This window comes from Salmo trutta, chromosome 3 (genome assembly GCF_901001165.1).
Source record: "Salmo trutta chromosome 3, fSalTru1.1, whole genome shotgun sequence".
NCBI classification, from domain to species: Eukaryota; Metazoa; Chordata; class Actinopteri; order Salmoniformes; family Salmonidae; genus Salmo; species Salmo trutta.
The window spans coordinates 39,009,853-39,027,801 of NC_042959.1; the positions used below are offsets into that span (position 1 = coordinate 39,009,853).

At 42.7% G+C, this 17,949-nt stretch overlaps 1 protein-coding gene across 8 annotated transcripts in view; it reads right to left on the reverse strand.

The window, feature by feature from the left end:
- The window catches only part of LOC115174993 (uncharacterized protein KIAA1211-like), a 44,587-nt gene that overhangs the window by 4,931 nt on the left and 21,707 nt on the right, over positions 1–17,949 (reverse strand). For 7 of the 8 annotated variants that reach the window (XM_029734143.1, XM_029734135.1, XM_029734111.1 and 4 more), the window contains 6 exons: positions 12,795–12,877; positions 10,826–10,997; positions 8,999–9,131; positions 8,064–8,219; positions 7,701–7,748; positions 1,864–2,025 (listed from right to left, as the gene is read on the reverse strand). In XM_029734143.1, the coding sequence (XP_029590003.1) occupies positions 1,864–2,025; positions 7,701–7,748; positions 8,064–8,219; positions 8,999–9,131; positions 10,826–10,997; positions 12,795–12,861 (738 nt within the window). In that variant the 5' untranslated portion in view covers positions 12,862–12,877. Of the gene's footprint in view, positions 1–1,863; positions 2,026–7,700; positions 7,749–8,063; positions 8,220–8,998; positions 9,132–10,825; positions 10,998–12,794; positions 12,878–16,948; positions 16,991–17,949 lie in introns of those variants that run through there. The other variant, XM_029734119.1, reaches the window with a different exon arrangement.

Here is a 17,949-nt window from a genome sequence, read left to right on the forward strand (position 1 = left end):
AGTCAGAAGTTTACATATACTTAGGTTGGAGTCCTTAAAACTCATTTTCCAACCACTCCACAAATCTCTTGTTAACAAACTATAGTTTTGGCAAGTAGGTTAAGGTATCTACTTTGTGCATGCCAAGACCTCAGGAAAAAATAAATAAATTGTAGACCTCCATAAGTCTGGTTCATCCTTGGGAGCCATTTCCAAAACGCCTGAAGGTACCACGTTCATCTGTACAAACAATAGTACGCAAGTATAAACACCATGGGACCACGCAGCCGTCATACCGCTCAGGCAGCAGACACATTCTGTCTCCTAGAGATTAACGTACTTTGGTGTGAAAAGTGCAAATCAATCCCAGAACAACAGCAAAGGACCTTGTGAAGATGCTGGAGTATAACAGAACTCATATGGCAGGCCAAAACCTGAGAAGATGCCATACAGGAAGTGCCCTGTCTGACAATTTCTTGTCCTTCTGTTGCATCTCTATCGAAAATACAGCATCTGTGCTGTAACGTGACATTTTCTAAGGCTTCCATTGGCTCTCTAAAGCCGCCAGAAAGTGGAATGGGCTGTCTGCTGTCTCTGGGCAAAGAACAGCAGCAGAATTTGTTAGTGGTCAGCGAGACTGAGATGCGCGTTCACGAGACTCCTCCATTTTTTTCTTTCAGCCTTTGAATGAATCCAACGTTGCCCGGTTGAAATATTATCCCGATTTTACGAGAAAAATCACATAAAACTTGATTTTAAACAGCTTTTGACATGCTTCTAAGTACGGTAATGGAATTTTTTGAAAGTTTGTCACGAAATGCGCTCACGCGTCACCCTTCGGATAGTGACCTGAACGCACGAACAAAACGGAGCTCTTTGAATAGAACTATGGATTATTTGGAACCAAAACAACATTTGTTGTTGAAGTAGAAGTCCTGGGAGTGCATTCTGACGAAGAACAGCAAAGGTAATCCAATTTTTCTAATAGTAATTCTGAGTTTAGGTTGTCCCAAACTTGGTGGGTGTCAAATTAGCTAGCCGTGACGGCCGAGCTATGTACTCAGAATATCGCAAAATGTGCTTTCGCCAAAAAGCCATTTTAAAATCGGACATAGCTATTGCATAAAGGAGTTCTGTATCTATAATTCTTAAAATAATTATGTATTTTGTCAACATTTATCGCATATATGCATGTATTGTATAACAATGTCCTAGGAGTGTCATCTGATGAAGATCAAAGGTTAGTGCTGCATTTAGCTGTGTTTTGGGTATTTGTGATGCATGCTAGTTGCTTGGAAATGGCTGTGGTTTTTTTGTGTCTATGTACTTGCCAAACATAATCTAATGTTTTGCTTTCGTTGTAAATGTAAAAAACGATTTCGTCCCACCTTCCCTAGAGAGGTTAAGGACAACAAAGTCAAGGTATTGGAGTGGCCATCACAAAGCCCTGACCTCAATATTATAGAACATTTGTTGGCAGAACTGAAAAAGTGTCTGTGAGCAAGGAGGCCCACAAACCTGACTCAGTTACACCAGCTCTGCCAGGAGGAATGGGCCAAAATTCACCCAACTTATTGTGAGAAGTTTGTGGAAGGCTACCCGAAACGTTTGGCCAAGTTTAAATTGTTTAAGGCAATGTTACCAAATACTAATTGAGTATATGTAAACTTCTGACCCACTGGAAATGTGATGAAAGAAATAAAAGCTAAAATAAATCTCTAGTATTATTCTGACTTTTCACATTCTTAAAATAAAGTGGTGATCCTAACTGACCTAAAACAGGGAATTTCTAATAGGATTAAATGTCATGAATTGTGAAAAACTGAGTTTAAATGTATTTGGCTAAGGTGTATGTAAACTTCCGCCTTCAACTGTACATCTTACAGTGGTGGGTTTCCTCATCTTGGAGCAGGCCTTGTGTCGGACGGCCAGGCGGTGGCGAGCGGCGGTGTTGTCTAGGCAGCCCATGGGACTGGCAGGCTGGCTGAAGTCTACAGGCAGGGGGACCAGGGGACTGACCGATCTTGAGCCCGCCTCACAGGACATCTACACATGAGGGGAGAGAGAGAGGCCATTTTAATACAGTAAATAATATTATTACAACCTCTTACTATCTCAATGTCTACAGACATCTGTCCACACGTCACATTACTCTCTGCTGATGCCAGGTGCCAGCTAAACAGATTCAAGAATGCTGAATTGTGGATCAAATATAGTTTCTCCTGACACAGATTAACCATATCCTAAAATATGGGTGAGTTTCCTACTCAAGACAAAGGAAAAGCCATAAGAAATGGAGAAGAGGGAAGACTGACTGTCTGTACAGCTGGATAAACAATGTCAGGGACGCCATTATAAAGATCTCCTAGCAGCGTCGAGCGTCACTACAAATGTCCCAGGCAGACCTATGTCCTGGCATTTTTCTGCCTGGCTCCCACTGACATTAGCTGAACAAATACAAGCCTCAGCTCTCAGTGCTCTGGAATGTAGGTAGGTTTACTCTACTGTTTCTGACAGCAATTCACTCTGACAGAAGAGCGAATGACCTTCAGTGACACCCCGATTTACTTTAAGTCACCTGCAATGACAACTTGTCTAACCTTTAGTGAGGAAGCTCAAAAGAAGAATGCAAATGGTCCACCTCTGACTTAACATCTTGCTTTCATACTAGAAATGGATTCTTACGATAAATAGCCATTTGTCATATATACTGCTCAAAAAAATAAAGGGAACACTTAAACAACACAATGTAACTCCAAGTCAATCACACTTCTGTGAAATCAAACTGTCCACTTAGGAAGCAACACTGATTGACAATAAATTTCACATGCTGTTGTGCAAATGGAATAGACAACAGGTGGAAATTATAGGCAATTAGCAAGACACCCCCAATAAAGGAGTGGTTCTGCAGGTGGTGACCATAGACCACTTCTCAGTTCCTATGCTTCCTGGCTGATGTTTTGGTCACTTTTGAATGCTGGCGGTGCTTTCACTCGTGGTAGCATGAGACGGAGTCTGCAACCCACACAAGTGGCTCAGGTAGTGCAGCTCATCCAGGATGGCACATCAATGCGAGCTGTGGCAAGAAGGTTTGCTGTGTCTGTCAGCGTAGTGTCCAGAGCATGGAGGCGCTACCAGGAGACAGGCCAGTACATCAGGAGACGTGGAGGCCGTAGGAGGGCAACAACCCAGCAGCAGGACCGCTACCTCCGCCTTTGTGCAAGGAGGAGCAGGAGGAGCACTGCCAGAGCCCTGCAAAATGACCTCCAGCAGGCCACAAATGTGCATGTGTCTGCTCAAACGGTCAGAAACAGACTCCATGAGGGTGGTATGAGGGCCCGACGTCCACAGGTGGGGGTTGTGGTTACAGCCCAACACCGTGCAGGACGTTTGGCATTTGCCAGAGAACACCAAGATTGGCAAATTCGCCACTGGCGCCCTGTGCTCTTCACAGATGAAAGCAGGTTCACACTGAGCACATGTGACAGACGTGACAGAGTCTGGAGACACCGTAGAGAACGTTCTGCTGCCTGCAACATCCTCCAGCATGACCGGTTTGGCGGTGGGTCAGTCATGGTGTGGGGTGGCATTTCTTTGGGGGGCCACACAGCCCTCCATGTGCTCGCCAGAGGTAGCCTGACTGCCATTAGGTACCGAGATGAGATCCTCAGACCCCTTGTGAGACCATATGCTGGTGCGGTTGGCTCTGGGTTTCTCCTAATGCAAGACAATGCTAGACCTCATGTGGCTGGAGTGTGTCAGCAGTTCCTGCAAGAGGAAGGCATTGATGCTATGGACTGGCCCGCCCGTTCCCCAGACCTGAATCCAATTGAGCACATCTGGGACATCATGTCTCGCTCCATCCACCAACGCCACGTTGCACCACAGACTGTCCAGGAGTTGGCGGATGCTTTAGTCCAGGTCTGGGAGGAGATCCCTCAGGAGACCATTCGCCACCTCATCAGGAGCATGCCCAGGCGTTGTAGGGAGGTCATACAGGCACGTGGAGGCCACACACACACACTACTGAGCCTCATTTTGACTTCTTTTAAGGACATTACATCAAAGTTGGATCAGCCTGTAGTGTGGTTTTCCACTTTAATTTTGAGTGTGACTCCAAATCCAGACCTCCATGGGTTGATAAATTGGATTTCCATTGATTATTTTTGTGTGATTTTGTTGTCAGCACATTCAACTATGTAAAGAAAAAAGTATTTCATTCATTCAGATCTAGGATGTGTTATTTTAGTGTTCCCTTTATTTTTTGGAGCAGTGTACAATACAGATTTTACACAAACATGGACATTTTAGCAAATAGGATTGCTGCTATTATGGGCATCAAAATGTATTTGCCCTATGTAACCAGAGACAGGTTGTCATAAGTGAAACTACCTCCGTGTTTGTATTGTATCCAGCAGAGTGGATTGATTTTATATATATATATATATATATAGTAAATTAATGTATTGCGTTTGTTCTATAGCCAGAGCTCGGCTTGGCAGGGCCTCCTGACTCCGAGTGGTGTAATATCCCCATTTGCAGCAGACAGCCTGACTGCCAGAGAAAACCAATGGAATGCATTCAGACCACACAGGAGACCCCCCCCCACCCACCCACCTTCCTCTCTCCGAGTCAAACAATACATCCTGCAGAAACAGACCAGCAGAATGACATGCAGCATTATTACTGTCAGGTCATCATCGTCAGCTGAAGATTTGTGGTGGGATTCTCAGTGGTGCTTGCAGCAGGGAGACAAAGCGAGTGTACTGCCACCCCTTCCCATTTCAAAAGAGGTCAAACCAAAAGCACGCTGCCATTTATGGCTCGAAAAACAATCTTCTAGCTTGTTACAGCTCCGGGTCCAGCTGAAGGCATGACAAGCAAGGCAAAACACAAGCGCATGACAACTATTTGGAATTCCGAGAACAAACAAGTGCTTCTATGCGTGTGCCTGCGTTATGTTTGTCATTCAGGACGAACAGTCAGCAACTACTGAAAATCACATATGGTAAGATGGTACACCAGTTCCTATGGGACACCCCCCAAATCTTCTTGTCATCCCACGAGGCAGGAGTTGGAATGCTGAGTGGAGTGATTTACTCTGTGCAGGTTTTTCATTTTATTTTGACCCTTTTTTAAACTCCTGGCTAAGTGGAAAAGATAGCCCAAGAAAAAAAAATGTGTATACTATCGTGTATATACAAAAACAATAGAAGCTACTATCGGAGGGCTGTGTAAGCCTTTTTAAGTCAATCAAATGCCAATTGTGGTTTTCCTTTTTTAGGACATTCCTTTCACAACTTCAGACGATTATTTGGAGTCCCTTGGCAGATTCCTTTCAATCAAATTCAATTGAGAAAAGCTTAAAAGATTCAATCAGCATTCATAGAAACTAGCCAAGTGTCTATTCATTCCAATGGTCCCATTATGTCGAGTGTGAGCCTGCCAGCTGCGATAATAACACCAACATACGCACTGAGGCAGATACACTTCACACAGCATTATTCCACTGACTGTCTTGTTTACGTTAACTCATGAATAAGTTGCAGTAATTACATTTGATCATAAGACTTTTGCCAAATCATTCACAGACATAGAGAGGCAGAAAAGAGCAGTATCTAAGGATCCTAAATTCTGATGTGTATAACAAACCACTGTGTACATGTATGGTGTAAATATGGCCAACAACGCAATGTAGCTGCACTGAGCCTCAGTCGCATATGGTATACAGTGAGGGAAAAAAGTATTTGATCCCCTGCTGATTTGTACGTTTGCCCACTGACAAAGAAATGATCAGTCTATAATTTTAAATGGTAGGTTTATTTGAACAGTGAGAGACAGAACAACAAAACAATCCAGAAAAACGCATGTCAAAAATGTTATAAATTGATTTGCATTTTAATGAGGGAAATAAGCATTTGACCCCCTCTCAATTAGAAAGATTTCTGGCTCCCAGGTGTCTTTTATACAGGTAACGAGCTGAGATGAGGAGCACACTCTTAAAGGGAGTGCTCCTAATCTCTGTTACCTGTATAAAAAGACACCTGTCCACAGAAGCAATCAATCAATCAGATTCCAAACTCTCCACCATGGCCAAGACCAAAGAGCTCTCCAAGGATGTCAGGGACAAGATTGTAGACCTACACAAGGCTGGAACGGGCTACAAGACCATCGCCAAGCAGCTTGGTGAGAAGGTGACTACAATTGGTGTGAATATTCGCAAATGGAAGAAACACAAAAGAACTGTCAATCTCCCTTGGTCTGGGGCTCCATGCAAGATCTCACCTCGTGGAGTTGCAATTATCATGAGAACGGTGAGGAATCAGCCCAGAACTACACGGGAGGATCTTGTCAATGATCTCAAGGCAGCTGGGACCATAGTCACCAAGAAAACAATTGGTAACACACTATGCCGTGAAGGACTGAAATCCTGCAGCGCCCGCAAGGTCCCCCTGCTCAAGAAAGCACATACACATGCCAGTCTGAAATTTGCCAATGAACATCTGAATGATTCAGGGGGCAACTGGGTGAAAGTGTTGTGTTCAGATGAGACCAAAATGGAGCTCTTTGGCATCAACTCAACTCGCTGTGTTTGGAGGAGGAATGCTGCCTATGACCCCAAGAACACCATCCCTACCGTCAAACATGGAGGTGGAAACATTATGCTTTGGGGATGCTTTTCTGCTTAGAGGACAGGACAACTTCACCGCATCAAAGGGATGATGGACGTGGCCATGTACCGTCAAATCTTGGGTGAGAACCTCCTTCCCTCAGCCAGGGCATTGAAAATGGGTCGTGGATGGATATTCCAGCATGACAAATGACCCAAAACACACAGCCAAGGCAACAAAGGAGTGGCTCAAGAAGAAGCACATTAAGGTCCTGGAGTGGCCTAGCCAGTCTCCAGACCTTAATCCCATAGAAAATCTGTGGAGGGAGCTGAAGGTTCGAGTTGCCAAACATCAGCCTCGAAACCTTAATGACTTGGAGACGATCTGCAAAGAGGAGTGGGACAAAATCCCTCCTGAGATGTGTGCAAACCTGGTGGCCAACTACAAGAAACGTCTGACCTCTGATTGCCAACAAGGGTTTTGCCACAAAGTACTAAGTCATGTTTTGCAGAGGAGTCAAATACTTATTTCCCTCATTAAAATGCAAATCAATTTATAACATTTTTGACATGCGTTTTTCAGGATTTTTTTGTTGTTATTCTGTTTCTCACTGTTCAAATAAACCTACCATTAAAATTATAGACTGATCATTTCTTTGTCAGTGGGCAAAATCAGCAGGGGATCATATACATTTTTCCCCTCACTGTACATATTATTGACGTATGAAGCTCAACGATGCCTCCATCCTGACTCACTTCTATTGCTTAACACTGCATCTGACACAGAAGCTTTCATTTCTTGAAGAGTACAAGCTTCAGAAGACACACAGCTTTATACTTCATCAAGACAGATGTACTCTAAGACGTCAACTCGTGTAATACATCTGGGGAACATTTATTCTTCTTTAAATCAAATGACAATAGAACCCACTCATCTTGATCCATTTCTTCCACATCATACGATAGAGGAGCCTCCTCTCTGCCTCTTTGGGCTAATGATGCATTCTGATTGGTCATGATGGTCAAATGACAAGGAGGATCATTCACTGTGTCCACTGAATAGTAAGCACTTGACTATATTAACAAAATAGCATGGGAAACGGGTTATTACCTGGTCTTCGTCGCTGTCTGTTCCCTCCAGACTCAGGGAGCTGTTCCTCTGTACCAGTTTGGAAGGAGAGAGACAGGATGAGTGACAATGCAGTTATAAAAGGGTAATAGAGCTGTAGACGTAAGCATGAGTGCATAGAGTCATCCTCACGGTAGCTTTCATGAAACATGAATGTGTGGTATTGTATGTGACAGGTATCATGTGACAGGTATCATGTGACTGCAGTCACGTAGTACATGCCACACAATTATAATAGGTACTGAAGACCAGAACTAGCCATGTAGGTAATCTGGTCTAATGATTGCAAACATGAAGTTGACCCCATGAACACTATGCCAGTCCTCACTGCATAATGATGCGTACCCTGTGGGACACCCCAGCCAGGACGGCGTGCAGGGTGGAGTACTCTGGTGGGCTGCAGGGAAGGCCGTCATCCTCAGACAGAGTCCCTGCGTCATCCCCCTTCTTCACACATGGAGACGGAGGAGAGCCTAGCCTGATGGCCTGTTTCAGCTGGAGCTGCAGGACAACATACTTATCAACCTTGGATTTTGCAATGCATTCATGTAAAACTCTTTTACAATTATGACTCGTGTGCAGCAATAGTGTACTAAGATTGTTTTTTCGCTTTCAGATCACGTATTCTGAGAGCATGCTACCCTACCTAGTGGTTGAGAACTCGTCAAAGTAGAATGATAAGTGAAAGTGAGTTAAGCAACAATAGGTCCATTCTAGCTGAAAAACAGACTTTGCGTGGTGAAAGAAAGTGTGTGTATCTGTGATACTGCTATCTGAATGAGCTCAGCTGCTCTCAAGGACACAGTCTCAAGTCTGTCTCCTTCCAACAAAAGGTTTTAGAATCCCCATCCTTCTCCAAATGGATTTATTATAGACTGAACATCACCAGCCAAGTCTGTTATCTCCTCCATTTTAATATGTTGTTGTGCCTAGTCAACACTGTTGTGCATCAGACCGCTGTATATATTACCCTGCGCGTACACGCCGGCCCTTTGTGGGAGTCTGCCCAGAACACTCCAGGTAGTAAGACCTAAGGATGAGCCTTAACTAGCTAGCGCCCAGTCTACCCGGCTTATGACCAGACTGGCTAATTTTATACCCAGGTTCTACGGACAGAGTGCCAAATCTAATACCGATTTAAGAGAGCTAAATATCGGATACTAACACAAGCCACGGAGACACATTGTTTTCACTTGTTGTGGGTGTATGATATAGGACTATAGGTACAACAGCCAGAATTACAGCCAGTCCAAGTATGGAACACAGGCTTAACTACCCACCTGTAGAGACTTGACTTTTCCATGGATGCTGTCCTGAAAGGCTCCCAGATCCTCGTTTACCTCTGACAGGGGCAAATCGGAGACAAAGACACTGTCATGTGACAGAGCCTTATTTCCCATGTAGATTTTTGACCTTGCAAAAAAGAAATAGAACAATTGAGTATGAGATTTCATGTTAAATGACAAAATCAGACCATTTGGGGCCTCATTTACAAACACTACCACAAAACGTGCGGCACCTGTTCACGCAAAAGTTGGCATATATAAAATAAATGTACTTGATGTGAGAACATGCTTAACTTCCCACACACTTTTGACCATATGTGCACACAATTTCTGATAGTTGAAGCATTGCCTTGCAAGCAGGCAAGTAGTATTTTGTGCAAATGGGGGAAATGACATGCTTATTCATAAAATCCAAAAGACATGATGCAGTTATTTGCCGTTAGTGAGAAGAGCGAAAATCTATTTATTTTATCTTTTCAATAAAAATAAACTTTATTTCCTGATTATTTTATTTCCATGATCAATGCAGAAGTTCCTCACCTTTTCTGACTGAAATGGTTTCATACTCCCGAAGTAGCTAATACAACAAATGAAGATCAATTTAATGAGAGATGGGATGAATTGTAACTACTTCACAGTAGTAAATAGATAACCAAAATAGCTTATGTTGGCTACGTTAGTTGGCTACAATAGAACGTAAAAAAAAAAAAAAAAAGTTGCCAACGGTAGAACAGACAGTTCACCATGTAATTGCCTCAATTAGGCCTAGACAATGTTTCAGAATTCACAGGCAGTGCCGCATAGTTTGGTTGGGGGAAATAGTCAATGCAAAACATTGTTCAATAAAATGTTCAAACAAATTTGTCATCGATTTTTTTATTTCAGAAATGGTCACAGAGCTTTGCTGAATACTACAGCGATAGTCAGAGTCACAGCAAAATATTCTGGCAACACACCTTAAATGCTGTGGCCTATTTCCAAAAGTTTCAACTCAAACTGCAAATAAGGCCGTTATTGTCACCATAAAAAAGGTCACGTGAGCATTTTCCAGGCGGAACTATAATGCTTGTTCACAATGCACACAGTTTACAACAGGTCTGCTTTATAACAGGAAACACGTAGATGTATGGCGTGATCTCAATATTTTTTGACGTATGCAGTCTTTTCAGAAATGGCACACAGACATTTAGTGTGAAACTTACAGAGATTATAAATGAGGCCCCAGAGCTCTCCCCTAAGTAGCAGTCAGGCCGTGGCTGGGTCATCCATCCAATCATGTAGTAATAAATCTAATAACATTTGTAGAAAAACCTAAAGGAGCAGTAATGACAAGTCACTAGCTCTGGCAATGTCCCAAATGCAACCCTACTACCTATATGGTGCACTACTTTTGAAACGGAACACTATGGATCCTGATCAAAAGTAGTGCACTGAATAGGGAATAGGGTGCCATTTAGGACTCTATCCATGTCTCTGGGGAAGATATCTGCAGCAGGTAGCCTATGAGGCTGCATGTTTAATGAACTAAAATTCACTAAACTCTAAAATTAGCGGACAAGACTTGATTTATTATTCAGGTGACTAAGTGGTAGGCAGAACGTTAATTCCCAGCGGTCCACTCTATATTAGGACAAATATGTGCCTTTAAAGTTGTAAACATAGAGGAGAAATTCTGTGACATTTGTTCTTTGTTAAGGACGAAATGAAAATCGCTTGCATTTCCTCATTTAACTGTAAGATGTAAATATTGTGTTTATGGTTCCTGAAGGCTGTTGCCATAGTGATGACCAAAAGATACCTGTGAGAAGAATATAATCTTACCCGGAGCCCTCGTCTTTCTCAGACCGGATGAGGAATGCTGGTTCAGGGGCATTGACATTGTCACTGGACTGGCTAGACTTCAACCCATTGTCCCCAGCAGGAGTGGCAGCCTCTTTCCTCTTCTTCTTAGCAAAAAAGTTCTTGAAGGTCTGGAACTTGGACTTCTTCTTGCCTAGAATGGAGATAGATAACATCATGGTTAAAGCATTCGGGGTTAAACATCTCCAGTTTACAATGGGAGCTATTCCCTAACCATTTGTCTTTCACTACCAAACAACTCAAGTAAAGTGAGAATAATTTACCCTGTGTTGGTCAAAAACCCATGTACTGTTGCATTACCAAGTGAGAGGGGTAGTAAAACACTTCAACAGTTCAATTTAGCACCAGTTTAAAATCTCAACACCTCTTTTTAACTAAAAACTCTGTCCCCTACCCCAAATCTTGAGAATAATACAAGGCAGAGATCTTAACTGTTTGCAGAGGTGCAAAATCATAACACAGACACCATTTTAGAAACAATGACTTTACGCCAAAATAGCAGCAGAAGGTGAAACAGTGCAGCAGAAAGGCCAATTATCAAAGAGAAGGTCAAGTTAGTTGGATCCATACAAATGTTGCCAATATTTGAGAGGGGATGACTACAACATGAACAATTCTAGGATGGAGACCTTTAGCAGCCCGGAATGCAATTGTCTGATTAAAGAGCAAGCACTGCCTTGGAGAAGTGAAGGTTGGTAGAAGTGACTATATTTCTATATAAAGCCACACAATCCTTTTGCTCACATGCTCTGGAAAACACTTGAGATCCAATTACAGACAAGGCCTTGAGCTGGCATTATCACACACTTTGAATTGGGCCATTCAGTATGGCTGAAGTCAACAATCAAGGGAAAACTCAATTCCAGTAGGAGAGGGACTACTACAGATTTATGAATGTATATAGTAGCTGAACATGTAAGCTGAGACCAAGATATTTTTGTGCAGAGAGGTTTTTTTTGACCAACAGGCCAAATTTGGGCTTAGATGGGAAACACAAATAAACAGTCAGACACAAGAAACTCTCCCACTAAATATCCTCATTGATCTTGTGAGCACCTAACAACAAATTACTCTCCTTGATTTGATGTTAATTATATTACAAGCTGTAACCCTGGGAAGAGGCATGGCCAAGACCCCTCTAATTCCACGGACATATTACACACAGGGCTTCTATCGTGACTGCAGCTTAACCCCCTCCCCCTGACTATCAGGGTACGCCACATTATCCCCTGGCATACCGCCTGGCCGGCACACCTCCAGCCATTGACAAATGATTTACTTTAATGGACTTCGCCCTCCGCTTTAGAAGTTCAAACCAATAGAGGAGATTGTCAGTGTGACCTATTCCTGAAGGAAAGCGCTAATCCACATCCCGGCTAGCCCTCCAGAGACTGGGCCAAGTCTGACCTTGCAGTCCCCGACTTCCTCGTTCCCAGAGCATATCACAGTAGAGTTGGCGGATGGACATCGTAAAAATATGTTCTTTAGGGGTGGTGAGATGTATTATATTTTACTTAATTTCCTGCCAATAAAACTGTAATAATATCACTTCTTAAGCTTGGCCTGATCCTCCCTGAAGGCCAATGCTTTCTGAGAGAGCTAACAGCACACAGGTCTGGAAGAAACACTAATACCTTTGCATGGATCATGTGGCGGGATTCTCACAATGATAATTTTATCACTTCAACTTACAATGAACCCCAAGGCTTCTCAGACATGGATCTAGGCCTCTGAGGATATATGCAAACTGTGTGGACAAGGAGTAGTTTTGCCATTCCCTCCCTACAGACTAGATACTGTAAATCTGATCAGATCTGCCGTAATGCAGTCATAGGAAACTCTGTCTGTGGTAGTGCTATTTACCAATGACAAGATAATAGTGAAGAGCCCCTTTAAAGAGCTATCAAAGCCAGTTAAAGTGTGGGTTTACCTGTGCACTCTTCTGTGGGGACTGCAGGATCCTGGTTGGTCATCACATCTGATGGTCCAGAGGCCATGATGCTGCAGTCACTGCTGTGAGGGAGAGACAGGCATTTACTATGGAGACAGAGGGAAAGACTGTAATATAGTTTAGAGGGAAGCCTTCCAGGGATTTGGGAAACTAATAAACAAGACCATTGTCTATATGGACTGACTACAATAACACAGATTCAAATCAGGCACTGCATTTTATTCATCCCCATTTACTGTAACTCAGCCGTGTGAATCTCCGTCGATGGTAACAACCATTTTCATAACCCTGCTCTCTATTTGAGGAGAGATCAGGGAGGGGCTACCAGTCACTCTCTACCACAACACCCTACATGCCACCGCCCTGCCGTGGCACAGGAAGAGGCTGAGATAAGCAGCCTGTGCCTGTCTGGAGGCTGGAGATAGCTCTGGTCTGGAGCACCCAGCAGGATAGCCTCAGACGCACCACGCCGACCCAACAGGAGGAAGTCAGAGGGTCAGTGACAGCCAGTCCCAGCCCCCACAGAATGACTAAACAGGATGTTGAGGCAATTTGGAATTCGACCACACATGCAAAACTAGTTACTCCATTAATAAAGATGATTGAAATGCAATTACCTCCTCGGCATGTATGATTTCCTGCCAACTTTATTAAGGGCATGATGAGGGGTTAGAGCTTATGAGAATGGCTATGCTTTGTGCAAATCAATATCCCTGGCTCGGGGGCAGTCTTAACAAAGGTCTTCAAATGCAATTACTTATGAGTGACTTGTTCATTTCCACATTAACTCAAGTCTGGATGCGATGATTATAAAAACAAGGAATATCAGAGAGTGAACGAAAGGGAGAGAAGTTACAATACTAACACTTTCAATCACACTCAGACGTATAGTACAAATACCTGAGGCAGTCAGAGAATAAATGGGTGGTTGACATGCCACTGCTTTTTTTTCACTTCAATGTGCCTAAAAACATGAATAACTTACTTTCATTTGTGAAAACTATTGTATGGTTATGAAGACACTGCTTTGTTTGGATCTACAGACTCGTACCATTAATAATATTTTTTATAAAATGTTCTTTAACTAAATGTGAAATGTTTTAGAAAATTCAAATTAAAAAAAGAAAAATAAGCGAAACCCTTCTCTCCAATATGTAGCACATTAACGCGTCTATTCGTGACAATATTTCTCAAGTTCATCCATACTTAATTTTCTCTGAACAAATGTAGTTATTATAAAAATATAAAAAAAAAAAAAAAAAAGAAGAGGTTATATCCACCGGTGTGGCGCAATATTTTGATATTAAAACGAGCTATTATCTGGAAACCATTGCGGTTGGAGGATCCTTGCCGAAACAGGAAGTGCAGAAGACATGACATGATCTGAGGGTGAGTTTGATTACGAATGTATCAATATATAGGACTTTTTTTTATCCTCCCACATTAGTGCCCATTTTATTTTCATTTGGTGCAACACCTTTTACATGAAAATGCTTGAAATCATTCATCTGTATGACATAATGTGAACATATTTTAGTGGGTACAGTATTAGAATGCTAGCTAAACTCCGAGGCCCCAGATTGCCCAAACTGCATAAAACATCCTTTGGTGTGATACAAATGACACAGCCAAAAAATATGAACCCAGTATGGAACAATTTCAAAGATTTTACTGAGTTACAGTTCATAAGGAAATCAGACAGTTGAAATAAATTAATTATGCCCTATTCTTTGGATTTCACATGACTGGGAATACAGATATGCATCTGTTGGTCACAGATACCTTATAAAAAAAGGTAGGGGAATGGATCAGAAAACCAGTCAGTATCTGGCATGACCACCACTTGCCTCACGCAGTCCAATTATTATTTTTTTTTTAAATAAACCTCAACATAATCTTTTAATAAATAATGTGGAAATTGAGATGACTAAACTGCTTGGAGTAACCCTAGATTGTAAACTGTCATGGTTAAAACACAGTATTATTTTTAAAGGTAACCTTTATTTAACTAGTCAAGTCAGTTAAGAACAAATTCTTATTTACTATGACGGCCTACCCCGGCCAAAACCGGACGACGCTGGGCCAATTGTGTGCCACCCGATCACGGCCGGATGTGATAGTCCCTGGTTCAAATCCAGGCTGTGTAGTGACACCTCTTGCACTGAGATGCAATGCCTTAGACTGCTGTGCCACTCGGGAGCCCAGTAGCTAAGATGGGGAGCAGTATGTCCATAATAAAGCACTGCTTTGCCTTCTTAACAACACTATCAACAACGCAGGTCCTACAGCCCCTAGTTTTGTCGCACCTTGACTACTGTTCAGTCGTGTGGTCAGGTGCCACAAAAAAGGACTTAGGAAAATTGCAGTTGGCTCAGAACAGGGCAGCACAGCTGGCCCTTTGATGTAAACAGAGAGCTAATATTACTAATATGCATGTCAATCCATCTTGGCTCAAAGTGGAGGAGAGACTTCATCACTACTTGTATTTATGAGAGGTATTGACATGAATGCACCAAGGTGTCTGTTTGAACTACTGGCACACAGATTGGACACACATGCATACCCTACAAGACATGTCACAAGAGGTCTCTTCACAGTCCAAGTCCAGAACAGACTATGGAAGGCACACAGTACTACATAGAGTTCCATGTAGTTATGGCTCTATTTCACACCAAGTAACTGACTTAAAAAAAACAGAAAAATAAAAAACACCTTATGGAACAGTAGGGACTGTGAAGCAACATAGGCACATGCACACACAGATTTAGTACTGTAGATGTGTGGTAGTGGTGGAGTAGGGGCCTGAGGGCACACAGTGTCTTGTGACATCTGTGAATGTATTGTAAATGTTGTTTTTTATTGTATAAACTGCCTTAATTTTGCTGGACCCGAGGAAGAGAAATGGGGATCCATAATAGAGCAGGCTGCTGATTGTGGCCTGTGGAATGTTGTCCTACTTCCCTCTTCAATGGCAGTGCAAAGTTGCTGGATATTGGCGGAAACTGGAACACGCTGCTGTACCCGTAGATCCAGAGCATCCCAAACATGCTCAATGGGTGACATGTCTGGTGAGTATGCAGGCCATGGAAGAACTGGGACATTTTCAGCTTCCAAGAATTGTGTACAGATCCTTGCGTGAATTATCATGCTGAAACTTGGAGGTGATGGCGGGAGATGAATGGCAAAACAATGGGCCTTAGGATCTTGTCACGGTATCTCTGTACATTCAAAGTGCCATCGTTAGGTTCCCCAGTTTCTGTGTTGTGGGTTTGGATGTATATGCATTTCAGGAAATGGCTTCCTGGATTCCAAAGCAGCTGATTGGTTGGCCCATCACAAATTGGAGCTCTGACCCCACCCTCTCGTCAAAGGATACAGCTGTCTGCAATTACCGACTCCTTCTGCAGCTTGAAAAGCCAGTGTTCCTTTGTTAGGAGAGAGCTTCTTTGTATGTGCTGTGTTGTTTAGAAAGTGTTTTGTAGTGGCTCCTGTAGAGGTATGTGTATACCATAATACCTAGTTTTTGGTTTATTCAAAATTGTTCACTAAGTTTGGTGAATTATTCAGTTTCATTTGTTCCCAGGGGTGGGAAGGGGAGTGTTTAGGCAAGAGGCATGTGAACATATACCTGTAGTATTTACTATGTCTTTGCACACTAGGTAAGACCTAGGCAGACCACCCCCTGTATTTTGGTTAGTGCGCCAGGTGGTGCTAAGAAAAAGTAACCAGTGGGTAAGCAGGTAAGGTAGTAGAGGGGGAACTTTTACTTTCTTTGCTTCTGTCCAGCTCCTTTTCCCCACCTTACCATGTGAAGGATGAATAAATTCCCTGTAAACGGTAATATTCTGCCCCTGTCATCCTTACCCACACCTGCAATCGCATACCTTTTCACTCCATGGAGAGTTGAGTTGTAGCAGGGTGTTGCGTTCCCGCCAAGGGGCGTACGTAACAGCCATAAAAAAAATGCATGCGTTTGTTGTCCATAGCCTATGCCTGCCCATACCATAACCCTGCCACCATGGGGCACTTCGTTCACAACATTGACAAACCGCTCACCAACACGATGCCATGTGGTCGTGAGGCTGGTGGGAGGTACTGCCAAATTCTCTAAAACGATGTTGAAGGTGACTTACGGTAGAGAAATTACCATTCCTTTCTCTGGCAACAGCTCTGGTGGACATTCCTGCAGTCAGCATGCCAATTGCACACACAAAACTTGAGACATCTGTGGCAAAAAAAACACATTTTAGGGTGGCCTTTTTGCCCCCAGCACAAGGTGCCCCTGTGTAATGATCATGCTGTTTAAATCAACTTTTTAATATGCCACAACTGTCAGGTGGGCAGAGTATCTTGGCAAAGGAGAAATGCTCACTAACAGGGATGCAAACAAATTTGTGCACAAAATTGGAGAAGCTTTTTGTGCATATGGAAAGTTTCTGGGATCTATTCATTTCAGTTCATGCAACATGGGACCAACACTTTAAATGTTGCGTTAATATTTTTGTTCAGTTCAAATCAAGATCCTGGGTACATTGTTAGATAACAGGCAAAAAGGAAAGTCTTTCTGCTTAAGATGAGATGTTGAGTGCAGAGAAAACATGGAGATACAGGGAGAGAAATGCTGAGAAAAGAGATGTCCTGAGAGAGACTCAGAAAGTAAACAGAAAACATAAAAGCTTGATAGTTTAACATATTGTCCTATCAGTGTTGAAAGTCGGAACGGTCCGGTAGGGAGTACTGTACGATATCATTCCCGCATGTCAGTCGCATGAAAAATGAGCAAAGAGACGCTAAAATGTGGTGTGGTTCAATGATAAAACAAATTTTGCCATTGCCGAGACGCGCACGGACAGCAGTATACGCATCAATTCAGGTTACAAGACTTGGGTAGGCCTAATGAATGATGACAAAACAAAATGTGATTCATAACTTTTTGGTGTTTTGTAAGTAATGTCTTTCTGCATTTATCAAATTGCACTGTATGATGCCGTAATTATTTTAGAATGAAGTAGCCTAATAGTTGGAATAGTAACTGAAGTCTGGACACAATGTCGGCCTTACATGTAGCCTATTAAGCTATTAACCGCTGCAGAATTAAGTGTTCCTCGCAGTAAAATTATAGACCAAATGTTAA